The sequence below is a fragment of the Myotis nattereri genome (assembly GCF_964212035.1).
Source record: "Myotis nattereri genome assembly, chromosome: 8".
In the NCBI taxonomy this organism is placed as follows: Eukaryota; Metazoa; Chordata; class Mammalia; order Chiroptera; family Vespertilionidae; genus Myotis; species Myotis nattereri.
Window position 1 is genome coordinate 60,866,484 of NC_138083.1, and position 18,096 is coordinate 60,884,579.

At 41.7% G+C, this 18,096-nt stretch overlaps 1 protein-coding gene across 1 annotated transcript in view; it reads right to left on the reverse strand.

Annotated features, from left to right (window-relative positions):
* The window catches only part of LAMA1 (laminin subunit alpha 1), a gene marked incomplete at its 5' end in the record, with an annotated part of 148,699 nt that overhangs the window by 52,138 nt on the left and 78,465 nt on the right, over positions 1–18,096 (reverse strand). Inside the window, 13 exons of the mRNA XM_081096498.1 lie at positions 962–1,155; positions 1,463–1,549; positions 3,827–3,948; positions 9,091–9,228; positions 10,209–10,329; positions 11,209–11,336; positions 11,866–12,051; positions 13,165–13,344; positions 13,865–14,008; positions 14,985–15,221; positions 16,129–16,265; positions 16,853–17,033; positions 17,331–17,437. Coding sequence (XP_080952624.1) covers positions 962–1,155; positions 1,463–1,549; positions 3,827–3,948; positions 9,091–9,228; positions 10,209–10,329; positions 11,209–11,336; positions 11,866–12,051; positions 13,165–13,344; positions 13,865–14,008; positions 14,985–15,221; positions 16,129–16,265; positions 16,853–17,033; positions 17,331–17,437 — 1,962 coding nt within the window. The remainder of the gene's footprint in view (positions 1–961; positions 1,156–1,462; positions 1,550–3,826; positions 3,949–9,090; positions 9,229–10,208; positions 10,330–11,208; positions 11,337–11,865; positions 12,052–13,164; positions 13,345–13,864; positions 14,009–14,984; positions 15,222–16,128; positions 16,266–16,852; positions 17,034–17,330; positions 17,438–18,096) is intronic.

An 18,096-nucleotide genomic window follows, 5' to 3' on the forward strand; every position in this document is an offset into this window, starting at 1 on the left:
GAGAAAGTTAAATTAATGCAAAATGGTCTGCACATTTTCCCTTGGGTGTGCATTAGTCATTTTACAATAACAACATAAAGTCATAATAAGGGCAAAGCATACGACAAAGCTTCCAGGAACGGAATCTCACACCATGGGAGGCAAGCGGAGAACGCAAGTCCCTATCCTCAGATGGTGACTCCAAGACTCAGATCAGAGAAGTGACTTCCCTGGTCACACAGGAAGCAACAACTGATCCGAGTGGGTCCCAGGTCGGGTGCACGTTGTGTCAATAGCTCCGACCTTTGCAGTGCATCTGCTCATTTGGGACATGGACCAATGGCAACGAATTTCGAATGTGTTTCCTTGCCGAGCCTGGTCTGTCATTTCCTGAGATAGTTTGCAAACACACCTCCAGCAAATTCAAGAGAAGGAGGCTGGGGAAAATAATGGGTGTGTTTTTGCTTAAAACAAACACATAAACAAAAGCTCTTGAATGCCATGATCCTGACATTACTTCCCCTCCATCTTCCCCATGAACCACTGAGAAGACATTTGTAGATGAGCACTCATGTACTTGCTACTAAAATAAATCAGGACTGGAAAAAAAAAAAAAAAACCCACAGCAGCCAAGAGCTGAAGCCACCAGTGAAATCTGAGTAACACAAATGACAACCCACAAAGGTGTTCTCTGCGCAGACACTTGGCTCCATTAAAGGGATATTAATGCAGATAAACTATGAAGCTGGAATTACTGTGCTGCTTAGAGTGCTAGAGAGATAAATGCTGCTACCCTAGGACCTTCTGCCTCGGCTCCAAATGCACTATGAAAAGTTCAGTTTGGCAGAATACATAGCAATCCTTGCTTAGTTAAAATAGGACTTTCTCCTGCTGATGCCATAGGGCGCAGTAACAGAAATACAATAGGAAAACAGTTGAGAGGAAAAACCACCTTTAAACAGTTAGGAAGGAAAATACCCACAAACACAATTGCTTTCCACCAGAATGTGCCTGGGTTCACATTCCTCGCATCGCAGCCCCGCGGCCCCTGGCCTGCAGACGCACTGCCCAGTCCTGCGGTCACAGTCCCGGTGAACAGAGCCATGCAAGCTGCAATCACACTTCTGGCAGGTGCCGCCTGGCATTCCAGGGTTCCCATGATAGCCCGAGGAGCACCTACAGAAAGGAGAATATGCAGGTACAGACAACAGTATCAGTGCCAGTAAGATAATATATCAACCATTTCTGCCAAGTGAAGTCCAAAGTACACAGTCCCACTTACCTCATTCTACATTTTATATCCTAAAAGGAGGATGAGATAGTCATAGAAGGTGCATTTACTTACCTTAATACATAGATTTGTTTTGGCATATCAATCATGCACAACCAAACTGATACTCTCAAATCACTTTAGTAAATATGTCCTACAATATAAAGCAGCAGATGTGCCTTGCAATTTCCATGCCATAACACCACAACATACCTCTCACAATATTGCCCTTCATAGCCCAGCACACAGGCGTCACAGCGGAAATCGTGATCACCTTCCAAGACACAAGTCGGACTAAAACTGAGAGAAAAACAATGGTTTTTGAATTTTCAGATATACAATTTCAACTCTTGCTGGTGGTACTTGTTCATTACTCTTAGGGTACAAGACACTGTCCTGAAAATTAAGTGATTACAGTGCACAGTTAGACAAGGTTTTTAGGGCTTAAAATATATTGAGCAAAAATATATTAGGGAAAATAAACATGTAACCACTACTTGTGCACCTCTTGTATCCAAAAGATACTCATTAGACACCTGTCCAGTGACAACCATGTGAGGGGAAGGAGGCAGATCTTACAGATTTCCCCTGATTAGTCACTGGTGAAGGGTCTTGTTCTGAGATTTAGGTGAAGAATTATCTGACCTATTAGATGAAAAGGTGATTACAGAGAGCTGTACATGATGACTATGAGTAAGCACGAAAACTAGCAGAGAGAAGAGAGCGGGACAAATGCTGGTGAATATAATGGGCTGCAATGACAGGCAAGTAGGAAAAGGTGGGGCAAAGAAAAGTGAAGAGTGGGGGTGGAATTTGAAAATAAATGGACCAAACGGTAGGGAGTCGTGTGAAGGACAATTTGAAGCAAAATGATAGAGCTGCTCAGAGTGTAATATCCACTCTGATAATGGATCCCCCTCAGTCATGGACTTCTGCTTTTGGCTTATTCCTTCCTCTCTTTTCAACCTCTGCGCCCACATTTTAAATTACCAATACTCCATGCGCCATCTAGAGGCTCAGATGGATACTGCAAACCATTGAAGAAAACCACCTGGGCAGTCTTGGGTTTGGGGCCAGTTAAGAGAAGTTCGAAGAATGAGTTACAAGATTCTCTATCAGCCCTACTTCACTTTTGAGTCTTTTACTCCTTAAACAGCAAAGGGACAGACTTCAGTGGAAACATAAAATGTGTAGAAAACAAAGCATGCATTTTAGGGCCCGTCAGGTACATAGCACATTATAAATGTCCACAGGCTCTTCCTAGCAGTGTAAACTTTAATCCATTATCATAGGCTCTGGGGGTGGTTAGAACCTTTTTTGACTGAAAAAGTAAAATATTCAAACATTACAGAAATATGGGAAGTAGAAAAGTGATATATTCTTCCAAACATTTCTCTGGGCACATACAGCCACGGAGCTATGGATATGAATATACATATGAATATAAACTTTTTCCAAAATGGCATCACACTATATAGTCACAATTAAATAATTAATTGGCCATGCCTCCAATTTTGTACATATAGATATACCTTATTCTTTTCTCAGTGTTTGTATAATATTTCACTCTAGGTATGTACCACAATGTCTATCCATCCCCTGGAGACAGGTATTTCAGTTCCTCCCCAGTTTCTCATGAGTATAAGCAATGATGAAATGTATGCATCTTTACACACATAGGCAAGTATTTCTGTAGTTTAGATTACAGGAGTAGAATTGAGTCAAATTTTATATACAGATTTAATACAAAACATTAATGGTAACAATAAATTTTAGGATGCTTGGTAGTTTACAAGGGAAGTGTACACAGTGTCTCTCCTTTGGTATTCACCATCAAGCATCGCTTTCTTGGAGATAATAGAAGATAGAAGATTCAAACAAATATTGAAAAGAAAACTTCATTTTAGTATACTAAATGGGTATATTTGACCTTTCTGTGTTCAATGCCGTGTCAAATACTCTAAGCAATGATGAAATGATATTTATGAATTACAATTTTCATTAAAGCCAAAGAGGACACACAGATATTCCAACTTCCACTTAAAATCTCTGGTTCTTTTTGGTGTGCAGGTAGATAATGCTACACAATCACCATGAGTGCCAGGGAGACCGGGCCCCAGTGTCAACAATATGTAGCATTTCTGCATTTCATCAATCATCACCAAATATAAATTCTAAACCTGTTCCCTTACACTAAACAGGAACAGAATTCCTTATGTCATTACTCATAAAATTAATAATAATTCACTTCTAGGCACACTGGATACATAGGTCGGAGGCTAAAATTGGTCTTAAAACAAAACAAAACACACACACTAAAAGAAACCCCAACAACCTGAAAGGCCTTTCTTTAATTGGTTCCATTTTCACACCCCAATACCAACACAGATACTTTGCTTTTGAAAAGATTCTCTTCAAGTACTTGTGAGAATTAAAAACTTGTTCTAAAATTAGCCTTTCTCAACACATGGAGAATATTAATTAAAATAGGCCACGAACAGACCCTGGAAACGGGCTGAAAATGGAATCACCCCAGCTTCGGTGGGGCAGGTGTGCAGCGCATCTGCACAAGCTCACCTGGCAGGGCCGCTGCGAGGACAGGTGCACAGAGAGCAGTCGGTGGCTGAGCCCGTCACCTTCCCATAGTACCCGGGAGCGCACACATCACAGTGGTCACCAGACGTGTTATCGCCGCAGTCCTGGGGCCCCATGTTTAAGAAGAGGGAAAATGGGAAGTTGTTAGAGATCATCCTTATCTGGTAACAGCTAAGCATCACCGCATTTCATGTCAGTTTATTTTTTAATTCTTAGGGAAGGGAGTCTTTTCTTCAAGTTTGTTAAATCATGGAAACATGGCCAGCTCTGTGGCCTTCCTTCATTACAAAACTGTACTTATCCAATGCAGCCTAGAAATTACTAATACATTCTTCTTATGGAAAATATCCACAGAGCAGCTAGCTTTTGATCCTTAAAATTTGAATCTAAAATATATAGAGATTTAAAGTGATCTGAAGCACACTGACTTTACACATGGTTGGGGTCAATGATCACATGTAGGGAGTTGAAAGAACAGAATGAATGAATAAATGATGTGGGAAACAGACAGTGAGGGAAGAAAACGCAGGGTTTAGAGCAGCACCAATAGACTCCTGCAATAACAAAATCGTTTCTAGTTAAAATCTTTGTCATCATTTGGACCTAAAATTAGGCTATTAAAAAAATTAAGCTAAAAGACCAAGCAGTTCTTGACATAGAATCCAACACAAAACCTGCGTTTGGCCTTGGGCGCTGGACTGGGCCTGACACAGTGACAGAAGCCACTGAGCAAATGCACTGCCTCAGGCTTTATAGTGGGAAGCAAGAGATGATGTAGAGAGAAACCTTTGTTTATGTTTGAAAAACTACTTTTACATTTTTCTTATTAAAAATGATTCCAATATTTTTCATTTAAAAATTGTATCCCTACTTTACCTGATGAAAATAGATTTTATTGGGACCCAGTTGGCCCCTAAAACTGGAATCTGTTTAGAATAAAATTTACAACCACTCTCTTAAAAAGAAAATATGTTTAAAAGTTGTATATATATATATATATATATATATATATATATACACACTAGAGGCCCAGGGCATGAAATTCGTGCACTTGGGGGTGGAGTCCCTCAGCCCAGCCTGTGCCCTCTTGCAGTCCACAGTCCGGGAGGCTCCAGAAGGAAGCGGGCCTAAGCAGTCAGTCAGACATCCTTAGTGCTGGAGCCTCTCCCACCACCACCGCTGCACTCGCCAGCCGTGAGCCTGGCTTCTGGCTGAGTGGCGCTCCCCCTGTGGGAGCACACTGACCACCAGGGGGCAGCTCCTGCATTAAGCGTCTGCCCCCTGGTGATCAGTGTGCGTCATAGTGACCAATCATTCTGCCATTAGGTTGATTTGCATATTAGCCTTTTATTATATAGGATACATGTATGGATATAGATATAGATATAGATATATAGATATAGATAGATATGGATATATAGATGATAGATATAGATATAGGTATAGATATAGATATAGATATAGATATAGATATAGATATAGATATAGATATGGCTGTTAAAGACTAAATATTAGATGGTGAACAGGACTGAAGCAGACTTTTTGGTTTTTGAAGCAGACTTTTTGGTCATAATTTAATGTCCTGGGAGTATCTAATCTTGTTAAAATAGTTAGCTGCAAATGCAGTCTGAAAGAACTGATCAACTTGTTAAACTGTTCATGTGACCTTCATCCCTATGATTGGCCAAGGGACCTTCCCACTTAATTACATCTCACTTTATGTTGCCTGAAAAATGCCTCCAACATTAAATGCTCCCCCTAACATATGAGCTCCCTGGTTTTCAAGATCCTAGAAAATCAAAGACAAGCTGCCCCAAAGAGTGGCAAGCAAATAAGAACCTGTTCATGTGAACTGACACGTGGGATGAGTTGGTTGCTATGGAAAGTGCACAGAGAACCTGTCAATTTTTCAACTGGAAAAGGACTGAGTCCTATCTCTTGGAAGAGGATAGCTGGGGAGAGGGACCCCCAGGGTATCTCTCTGCTCTTTGGTTTCCCCACCCCCTTTCAGGTCACATTTCTGATCAATCTCTTCTATGATAATACCAAAGGCCCAGTGACATGAAGAGGGAGGAACATCCTATGTGCTGGGTGAAAAAATCAAATCCAAAAGGTCTTGACACCCACCTATACTCTCACAAGTGCCTAGGGAGTGCTTAAGAGACTTTGTCAAATGGAAATGAATGGTTGTACTCCACCACAAGAGAGGTCTCACAGATAAGACTGAAGAAGAAGGTAAGGTCCCAAGTTCAAAGAGCAAGACCTCAGGTGTTGAACTTGTGGAAAGAATGTAAGCATCTTAGTGTCTGGTCCGTTTGGGTCGGGCAGCAGTGACTGGGCATTGGGCCCTGAGCATGCTTTCAGTCAGATGCTGGCCTCACACCTCAGAATGGTGAATGGACTCAGAACCATCACAGGTGACCAGCATGTGCTTGTACCCTGAGGGTGTCTGACTGAGAGGGCTGAATACTTAGAGCCTGTGGACACATGAAAGAAGAGTCTTGTCAAATGTTTTTGCCAATTACTTGTTAAGATACTGCCACTTTTCATGACCAAATTTGAGCTAGTGGCTTGTCTCCATGACTCCAAACACTAAAACTGTACCAATGGGCAGATGATCCAAGGGCACCAGTCCCCGGAGCAATCAGGGCTGCCCAAAGATGAGTTGAGCTGCTGTGGGAGTGAGCTGGACGTGTGTAAATATACATTAAGTAACTGCTTGGCATGGATATTCTAGTTTAGTCTTAAGATCTGAAGGAACTCTGACAAAAACAGGTCTGTTGCAGCCCTGAACTTCCAAGCTCTAAGCCCAGACACTATCTTCCGTTAGAGTAGGTTTGGGTTACAGTAATTAGCAATGCCTTGTAGGGACAAGGATAGAACACAGATCTTCCATAAAAAAAGAGGGAAGAGCAAGAAGCAAAATGTGTTCTGCTCAACACCGTGATTTATAATCTAGATTTATAATCTTTTGTCCAGTCTTCTGGCATTATGCATGTCCACTGTGGTGTTACTGCAAAATTAACAGGCCCAGGGGAGGTCTTCTAGGGTTCCAGGTCACATCTGGCCAACCATTCCCCAGGCAGGGAACTGTCTGGAAACTATCCCTCATGGTTTATGCTGGGAAGATTCGGCCACAATCTTTCATGTTCTTTCCTAGTACAAATAAACAAGTCAGCTGAAGATCTTGGAACTTTGTTCTGGTGAACTCAGGCCAGGAAAGGCAAGGTCATAATTTAGTGTCCTGGGAGTATCTAATCTTGTTAAAATAGTTAGCTGCAAATGCAGTCTGAAAGAACTGATCAACTTGTTAAACTGTTCATCTGACCTTCGTCCCTATGATTGGCCAAGGGACCTTCCCACTTAATTACATCTCACTTTATGTTGCCTGAAATCAATTCTCCTTAAATCCTCAGATGATATTTTCCCCTTTTCTCTATTAGCACTCCCTTTTGCCTGGAGCATGAGCTCATTAGAATGAATAAATTTTTCTTAATAGTGTTGCAGCTATTTGCATCCTCATTAAGTCCATTTTACCTTGGATGACTGGAATAATTCTTTAATTCCACATATATAATGGGGTTAGCAAAGGTTAACACATATCTTTTAATTGAGAAAAACCATGAAGTACTTCAGTTTCTAAATTCACCTATGCACTGCTGTAATTTAGCAATTTCCCTTGTAGAAACTGCTTTTAAATTCCACATATGAAAGGTGCTTCTCAATAAAAGAAGAGGAAGGCAGATCTAGTGTGACTGAAGGCTAGTTGGTCCTCATTCCTCTGGGCCACACCCAGGACCCTTAATGCTTCCAGTGTGTCTCTCTTGGCAGGCAGTCCATTTTTCTTCAGTAAGTTATTTTACATGAGGCAAAAAATGTATACAATTTACCAATGTTTCCACATCCTATATAATAAAGAGGGAATATGCAAATTAATCCTTATGCCATCACAAAATGGCTGCACCCACAGCAGAGGCGAGATTCCCATAATGAGAGATCAGGGACCTGAGGCTGCATGGTGCCAGGCCAGGTCGGGGGACCTGAGGCTGCACTCCCCGCCTGGTGGGGCTTGATGGGGGACCTGAGGCTGTGACCCCTGACTCGGGGGGGGGGGCTTGAGAGGAGTGGGGGCAGCTGGGTCTGGATCTCGCCCAATGGGGGTGGGGCCAGCCAGGTCTGGATCTTGCACGATTTCAAGGTGCACACAGGTTGCCAGGGACTTGACTCTGGGTCCCATGGTGTGCCCCAGACTCTGACAGGAGGAAGATTTTCATATACATTTTACTAATTTTCTTTCATCTCTGACACTTCTATTATAGAGAAAGGGCAAATAGCAATATTAAAATATTTCCTCTAATTAATTCCCTTTTAGTGTGCACAAATTTTGTGCACCGGGCCCCTAGTGTTATTATAAAGGAAGAGGTTTTAGGAGTAGGAAAAGAATATCGTATTATTCTATGTTATCAATAAGGCAGTGACAACTTAAGCAAAATCATGAGCACAAGAGTTCACACTCAATTAGGGCTACAAGACTTCTGTCTGGTCTTGTGGTCCTTTACAATGATCAGAGTTCTCCTCATGTCCCTGAGACCAATCTTGGTCTCTAGGGGAAGGTGTCTAAGACAGCCACAAGAATAATTTTTTTTTTACAAATGCAAAAAGAGTACAGAGAAATACATTTTAAACATTGGCATTAACTTATTTTAATACTTCCAGGTGACTCCTCAATTTTTTAAAAATATGTTTTTATTGATTTTAGAAAGAGAGGAAGGGAAAGGGATAGAAAGACACATCGATCAGCTGCCTCCTGTAACTGATTGAGCCCACAACCCGGGCATGTGCCCTGACCAGGAATTGAACTAGTGACTTCTTGGTTCATGGGTTGATGCTCAACCACTGAGACACATGGCTGAGCTGACTCTTCAAATTCTATGATGTAAAGTTCTCATCTACTGTGACTATAACCACCAGCATCGTTAAATATAAGCAAGGCCCACTTAACCAATTCCCAAATTGATGCCTGCAAACAAATTCAAGGAAGCAGAATTTTTAAAGAATTTCCATTAGCAATCTCAGATCCCTTAGTTAAAATCTTTCTGAAGAAAACATATGTGTATCTTACATTTCACTAAATGTAAGCTTCTCTCTAAACCAAGGGACTGGTGTGACTTTGAACCGGGAATTTCAATGCTCCCTGCTTACCCTGATTCTAACCTTCAAGCAAGCACCCACCCAAACAAGCATACCAGACACTTCCCCGTTTCAGGGTCACAAGTGTTGCTGTGGTTGTTACAGCTGCAGGGCACACAAGGAGCAAGCAGAAGGCGAGGTCCCCTGTCACCACCTTCCGGAAGTTTCCCTCTGTAGTAACCAGGTGCACAGTCCTGAGGGTATGCAAAAGGGAAGAAAGTGAATAAAAATACGATTTTAAATTGGGCAAAAAGTTTGAGTAGGCATTTCTCCAAAGACACACAAATGGAAATGAACACATGAGAAGATGCTCAACATTACAAAACACTAGGGAAGTGCAAATCAAAACCATAATGACACACCACCTCACACCATTAAGATGGCTACTATACTAGTAAAACAACAAAAATCGGTGTTGATGAGGAAGTGGAGAAACTGGAACGTGTGCTTTGCTAGAGGGAACATAAAATGATGGAGTACTATGGAGAGCAGTATGGTAGCTCCTCAAAACTTAAAACAGAACTACCACATGACCTAGCAATTCGACTGAAAAGCTAGGTTTGGAACTGAAAGCAGGGTTTAGAAAGATATTTGTATACCCATGTTCATAGCAGCATTGTTCACAATAGCCAAAAGGTGAAACAACCTATGTATCTTATTGATGGATGCATGGATAGACAGAGTACAGTCTATACATACAACAAGATATTTTTCAGCCTTAAAATGAAGCACATCCGGATTCACTGTACGGCATGAATTAACCTTGAATACATTATGCTAAGTAAATGAGCCAGTCATAAAAAGACAAATACTGTCCTCCGGTTCCACTCATGTGAGGCACTTAGAGTAGACACATTCATAGATAGAGAAAACAGAGTGGTGGTTGCCAAGGACTGGCAAGAGGGGAATGGGAGTTAGTGTCTAATGAGCACAGAGTTTTAGTTTTGCCAGGTGGATAATTCTAAAGATGGGCTGTACATCACTGTGAGTGTACTTAGCCTTATAAAACTTGAAAATGGTTAAAATATATTTATACATATTTTACCACATTAAAAAATTAAGGGAAAAATAATATAATATGATACGCATACGTTCTGTTCATCACTTGGAGCTGCTATAACAAGCATATTTCAACCCAAAACCAGGACGTGGACTTGCATCCCAGTCTCCCCACCTGACATGAGAATCCAGCAGTGCCAGGAGGACAGAGACACTTCTCCAACAGCGAGGCCACCTCCCTCCCCGGGGGCAGCTCATCAGCCTTTCTGCCGACCTCCAGGGAAATGTGTGAAATCCTGGGAAATGGTTGTGTTAACAAGGATGAGAGAAAACACCAATTTTTAGAAAGACACTTCCTAGAAACAGCGCAGTAGGTAATGAAATTTGCACATGTATTATAGCCGCACTTTCCTCTGGATTACAAAGGAAATGTGTGAAAGCACATTCATACTGTCCTTACACAGTGAAGGTTCTCAGGCCACATTTTAGACTTAAAATAGTGTTAGTGCTCTGGCTGGGTAGCTCAGTTCATTGGAGTGTCTCCCATACACCAAAAGGTTTGGGGTTCGATTCCCAGTCAGGACACATACTTAGGTTGTAGGTTCAATCCCTAGTCAGGGTGCATATGGGAGGCAACAGATTGATGTTTCTCCCTCTCCTTCTCCCTTCCTCTCTAAAATCAATGAAAACATGTCCTTGAGTAAGGATAAAAAAAATAGTGTTACAGAAAAATACTTGAAAGACCTCCTGAAGTCCAGTTTGGCCAAAAGTTAGTGGCCTCCTTTACAGGTTAAGTGAGCAGATGACAGCATTCTTGATATGTTACTTACAAAGAAATGAGCATTGCGGTTTAAGGGCAGAAAATAGCAGAACTTAAAAATATTTGTTTACATTTTTCCTCATCTAAGATATTACCATTATGTACTTATATTTTATACCCACATTAGTATGAGAGATAAATACTCTATGCCATTTTTCATACATTTCATATATTTCATTCATTTCATATATTTCACACTAATATTACAATTTAATAAGGTTTTGGTGGAGAAAGAAATACATATATTAATAAATATAGGAGGTAATGGGGGTGAAGTGAGTCAAATCTCATCAAACCCCTTCACTTTGCTTTCACATAAGAAAAATATTTTTAAATTCTAGAAGCTTCCACGTACCTGCTTTGCTGTAGCCCTTGACCATAAGATGCTTTGATGAGAATGTACTCAATGTTGCTAAGAACAGACATAAAATCTGAGCGTGTAACAGGCTTTTCAGAAACAGAATTAAAGTATTTCCAATAATTCTGTGGATGGGAAACACATTCAATGAAAAATTCAGAGTACAAATTCTCAGAAGCACACAAACTTACAAATTTCTCCAGAAATGAGCCCAGTTCTGTGCATGCCACTAAGTTTAATTAAGGAAGACCTCCTGTCACCTCCCAGGAGGCAGCAGTGCCAGTCTCCTGTATCCCCACACATCACCCATGGCAGCCACACAGTGGCCGGTCAGTCAGCATCTCCCTGTGAATGAATACACACTGCCCAGATTCAAGTAAGTCCAAAGACTTCCTACCATTATGTCCACACAGCCAGAGAGTTGTGTAATAAGATCAAGGATTTAAATGCAATTCCCACTAAATTAACATAAGCCTTACATCAGTGTCTTGAGAATAGGAATTTGAGTCATTTTTAGAAATCTTGCTAAACCCATTGGAATTTTGATGCCAGGCCCTCTGAGCTCACTCTCTTACGAGCAGCTTACTGACATCATTATATCCACAGCAAAGCTCACACCTTTGAGGGGCTTATATGAAAAGAGCACATGATCACCTCTTTCATTTCAGCTTCTTGCTCTTGCCTCACTCCGTTCTCCGGTGCGGGTGCATCCATGTAGATGACTTGCTTTCTGGTCCGGCCTCCTCTGATGAGCACTTGAGGCTCAAGGTTGAAGGTGCCCATGCCATTGGAGGAATAGAAGGCCACACTGTACTTCAGTTTGCCCCCATAGGCCAGGAGCTATCAAATAGTAAATGATTGCTTACTTCACTGACACGGTATTGATTTAAAAACATTTCATTACAAGCCTGCTGCCATTTAGAAATCTTGCATCTTAAAAATACATCACATGGGTAGACTGTGCTGTCTAGAATTTGCTTCCCTCTAATTCTACTTAATTACAGATTAAGTTCACTTAAGCTATAGTCCTTTCTTTGTTAAGTGATATTTACAAAGTTTTAAAAAATTAAGTTTATTGGGGTAACACTGGTTAATAACATTATATAATTTTCAGGTGTCAACATTATAATTCAACAACTGTGCATGCTTTTGTGTGCCCCCCCCCCCCCCAAAGGCTAGCTTCCTTCCTTTACTATATAATATTTGACCCCTTTACCCACTTCACCCTCCCGTCACCCCTTCTACACTCATATATGGACTACAGTACAGTTGTTTTTTTAACCACTTTATGGAGGCACAATTGGCTGTGTAAAAAGCTGTATATATTTAATGTATATAACTTGATGAGTTTGGGGATAAGTATACACCTGTGAAACCATCACCCCCATCACAGTCACATCCATCGCCTCCCGCAGCATCCTCTTGATGACACTGACAATGGTAAGTTCCAAAATAACAATCAATGTAGCAATGGTCCCAATTATTTTCAAGCTCCTTTGAATTACAAATTACGTATCTCTGTAGGCTCGCTGGGTGTATATTTGCACATTTTAACCATCAGGGTGAATTCACATACAGATTCCAATGTTTATATAAACAAAAATGCAAGTGATGGCTTCAATGTTCTTTCCCCGAAACTGGACGATTTCTGAGAAAGACCTTGTAAACATCGCAGCCAGGCTTGTATTGAGCTTATATGAGTAAAAACAATAAATATTTTTTGAATGACTGCTTTAAAAGAAAAAGAGATTATGATTTGAATTTTTAAAAGACTAGAAAATTAACCCACACAGTTAGGAGGATTTGTATAAGTATTACACTTTTCCATCCCCCCTTGGAAGAGGAAATTAATAACCTCTTCAGTGAAGGATAGGCCGGCACAGTCTGTAGTGATTCAAATGACACCAGTATCCCCGGGAGCAGGCACCGCTCTCGGCTGGGTGTGGGCCTCACCTGGTCTCCCTGGAACTGCTCCGGCAGCCGCCAGTAAAACGGCTCTGCGTGGACGTGCCGCCTGACGGTCACAGCATCCAGGAGCACGTCAGGGGCCTGGTAATACACCCCCTGGGTCGTGCCCCGGAGGTTACTCTGAGAAACCACTCGCAGAAGAGGCTGATCTGAGCCCAGCGTTATCTAGTTATGAAAGGGAGGGAAAATGCACTTTAGAACACGACTTAACTCCATACCTTTGATTTGTCAGATTCTACCACTATTTCCCAGACATGATAGCTTCATTATTAAAACCTGAATAATGAAAACCTGAATAATGAAGACTTTTCCTTTAATCTTAAACTTCTGGATTAAAATTACCAGAAAGTGTTTTAAGCATTTAGGGTCAAACTGTTGCTATATGGGGACAATGCTCAGTTATATAGAGACCTTTGAGATGTTGCAGTTTCTCTCCTCTCCAACTAAAGCTTTTGATAGATCAGCTAAGGAGCAACACGGAATGCTTTAAGTTCCAGCTCCATATATTTCTTTGGACAGCAGAAGCAGGATTCTGATTCATAAGAAACCCAAATTAGTGTCTCAGTGTTTCTGATGCCACAGAAGCAAAATTTAATGTAAGAACTTGAACTTTCTCCTTAGCCCCACCCGAATCCCAAGGGTTCAGGCTTAAAAACAGAACATGTTAACTGCATGCCTAACTCACCGATGTCCTCACATAACCCTCCAGCTCCGAGCAGAGCTGTGACAGCCCAAAGCAGAAGCACGGGGTGCAGCCCTGAGGGTTGTCAGCATGGAGAGCAAAGGTACCAGCCCGACACTCATTGCATTGAAGGCCAAGGACATTTTCCTGAAGGGGAAGAAATATTAGACTCATTTTTACCTGAAAAAATATACGATTTCTGAAGAAACAGACATGAAATAAACCAAATCATCCAAATAATTTTGGATCAACAAACATCTCTGAACTAGCTGTTCCTTAACCTCTCTGAGGATTAGTTCTCTCAAAAACTCAATCAGTGACTCCCAAACATAGCTGATGATCAGAATCGTCTTGGACACTTTAGAAAAGTACAGAATCCCTGATGAGAGCCTCCTGGAGGGAACCCAGAATCCTTCTGGAGGTCCCAGGTGACTGATGATGGGTCAGGGTGGAGAAGCATGAACCAGGTCCCTCCTGTTCAGACCATGTATAATGAGAACTGCTGTCACGAATAGGGAGGCTAAAGGTATTCACGCATGTTTCCATTACTCCCTGGCCACAGTACGTATATGAGTTTTCCCTGCCTCATCCCCAGTCACTAATCACCACTACCGTCTGGCTTCCATCACGCCAGACCCAGAGAAGGACCAGAGAAGGTGGCCAATGACCTCCTCATAACAAAGCCCTATGGCAAAACTAATGGAAATAAGCATGAGGTTGAAATCTTACCTCCTGGGAAAATAAGAAACACGAATTCCCTCTAGTCTTCTAGCACATACAAAGAATTAATTACTTACCAGCTCTAAAATCACAAGTCTTCTTAACCCTGTGTATCTACTTTACCTGTATGTCCAAGACAAATCAGCTACTCGGCCAACTGAAGCACATGATAGAAAACTCAGTGTTTCTCAAAACAGTTTCATCGTCTGACTTGTAATAATCAGTAAAGAGCCCACTTAAGGAATCATTCATAGTTCTAGAAGAGTATACACAGACTTACTCAGACCTAGAAGGTAGCGTGGACTCATTAGGAGAAGCCTAAAGCCTAGTGCTTAGTTAAAAGCCCAAAAGTCATAATGAGGAGTGAGAGAGGGGAAGAAAGTGGGGTGCCAAGGACCCATACCTTGCAAGAGCAAGTACCAGTTCCCTGTGCACAGCTGCACAGACCTTGTTCCTCATCACAGGTGTCCCCCACGGTCCCTCTCAGGTCACAGTCACAGGCCACACAGTCTGGAAAGTCTCGGAAACCCAGGGCGCACTGATGGCAGCTCGGTCCACCAAAGACAGGCTCACACTGGCAATGGCCAGTGAGCACCTCGCACTGATGACTGGCTGACCCTTCACTGCTGCAATTGCAGGCCTGAAAGAAAAAGCTTAAGTAAATAAAAAGGCAACTTCTACATTTTCATGTGCACACACTGGGATTACAGGAAAACACTAAATGTGGGGAAATCATACAAATGAATGGTCCCTCTCAATGTTGCCACATGGATTCACTTCCCCACATGCCAGCAGGAGGCAGGGACTGCATTGCTGGACATCTGTGCATTTTTGTGGCAGAGGCACATGGGACCAAGACTGTGACCAGAAATTCAATCTGCTTAATACATCCAAACAGTTCAGCAACATTCTTTTAGAAGCCAAGTGATTTTTCTATTTTCAAAACACAAACTATATCTAAGTTTAACTGAAGAAAGTTACATAGAAAATTGGAACCCTGCCCAGCCAGCATAGCTCAGTGGTTGAGTGCTAACCTATGAACCAGGATGTCATGGTTCGATTGCCTGGGTAGTGGACTCGATCCCCAGTGTGGGGCATGTAGGAGGCAGCTGATCAATGATTCTCTCTCATCATTGATGTTTCTACCTCTCTCTCCCTTTCCCTTCCTCTCTGAAATCAATAAAAATATATATTTTTTCAAAAAGCAAATTGGAAACCTGGAAGACTAGACATAAGCCCCCCAGTAAAGTGAGTTATGCCCTTATCCTGAAAGGTAGCATACATTGCAGAGTATATTTTAAAGGCACTAAAATAAAATTTTTGATCTTTTAGCCATCAATCCCACAGCTAGATTCTTGAAGAAAATTTAGAATAATGTATTTTAAGGGTGCAGCTTTTTTTCACTTTGATTCCTATAATCCACACTGGATTTTAAATATAGCTATTCCACAGGTGAAAAATAAAGCTAATAGGTAAAAGAAGAGGAATAAAACTTGCTACAGCAAAGTAGTTCTCAGGTAAGAAGATGCAGAGGTCAGAGCACACACCTGGCATCCGAGCTCCAGGTCGTAGCCCCAGTATCCGTCCTCACATTCTTCACATCTCATGCCTCCAGTGTGAGGAGGGCAGACACACTCCCCTGATTCTGGGTCACATGTATTCTGAGTGTGAGCGCAGTCACAGGCTACGGCAAAGACAGATGGGGATGTTTCATGGCAACGGAAGGGGTAAGAGCTGGTGCTACAAGTTATTCCCTTTTATTAATAATCCAAAAGAGACCACATGATTCCCAAGACCCCTTAGTGTCTCATGGGAAGTGGTGGCTCCTCCCAGGCAAGAAATGCTGCTGAAAGAGAGGTAATTGGGATGCAGTGGGAGAAAGAAAAGACTGGACCAGGGTGGGAGGAGGGTGAGGGGGAAGATAGAGCTAGTATTTAGCAAGCATGTTCTGTATGCCAAATGCTGTGCTACAGACTATGTACAACTTTAAAAATAACTCCTGGATGGAGACTATACTTAGCTTCTCCATTTTACAAAGGAGGAAACTAAAGCTAAGCCAAGCTAAGTAATTAATCTAAGCTCACACAATTAGTAGAACCTGACCAAAGGTTATGGATGTACCCAGAATAGGCAAACAGAGAAGAGGTATGAAACATGTAGGCATGTTCAAAAGAGAAAGAGTATAGGCACTTCACAGATTTAGGAGTCGAAGAAGGGCCCAAAGAAAAGTCTGGGGAATACGATACTGTCTCAATGAATTCAAAAGCTTACGTGTACAGCCACCGTCCTGGAATGCATAGAAGCCGCGTGCACACCTGTCACACCGTTTCCCAGCTACGCCCGGCACGCAGTGACACTGGCCTTCCTCTGTGCAGTCATCCGACAGGGAGCCTGACGGGCTGCAGTTACAGGGCAGGCAGCCGAGCCCCGTGTCCAACCCGTAATAGCCACGCTGTTTCACAGAAGGGGCAGAAATGTGGAAGCAAGACATGTTTTAACAAGTGACTGACAGTATTAGAATGTTTTCCAAATCAAACATAGCATAGAATCATAAAGTGTCATGACCTCATTCTTTTGTAAACTGATACACCCTCCCTAGATAGGGATGCACAGCACAACCAGTCATGTTGGGGCCTTAGCTCTAACCAGCAGTCACGGATTCACTGTCTTTGAACCAAGGTTCAAGGTGTTAACTACAGAAACGCTGACAGATACTCTAATTGCATGCAATGACCGGCAGGCATCTTACCAAGCACTGGTCACACTGCTGTCCAGTCACACGTGCTCTGCAGCTGCACAGCCCAGTCTCAGGATGGCAGACGTCAGAGAGGGAGCCCCTCCCATGGCATTCACAGGCTGGGGCACACAAACATACTGCTCATTTCCCGTACGGTTACAGTAAGAGCCCACAGTCCCCACAGGAAAACATGTAAACATTCGCATTTCAGGTCACAAAACTTAAAAATAAATACATATATTATTTGCAATAACTTTAAATATTTAGTATTTTTCTGAAGAGTAAGCAAAAATAGGTTTGGTAGAAGAAATCATGACAGAGAAAAAAAACTACTGAAGCTATTAAGATAATAATTAGTAAACTAGCTTGGCCAATTTCATCAATTCCTTGAAATTTTAAAAATGAACCACTAATGTATATCCACAAAGTTTCATTAAAAAATATGCAATGAAGATTTCAAAATCAACTTAACCATTTGCTCTCATTCCAATTATATCTATTTTAAAGCTCAGATATGCCAATCTAGATAAATATGATATTCCATAATTTAATAAAAATATTCCCCTGTTCTAACTCATGAGTCATTTGTAGTTCTAATGTACTTACCTTCAGGCCAGACTTTTCCATCTTATCTACAATTATAATGTTGATGAGACAGCTACAAAAATCCCCACCTTTTTAAAGTGATGCAATTTAATGGGTCCATGAAATGTTTAATCGATATTCATTCCACAGCTGTCAATATGCTCTTTACTTAAAATGTTTGATAAGCTCACTG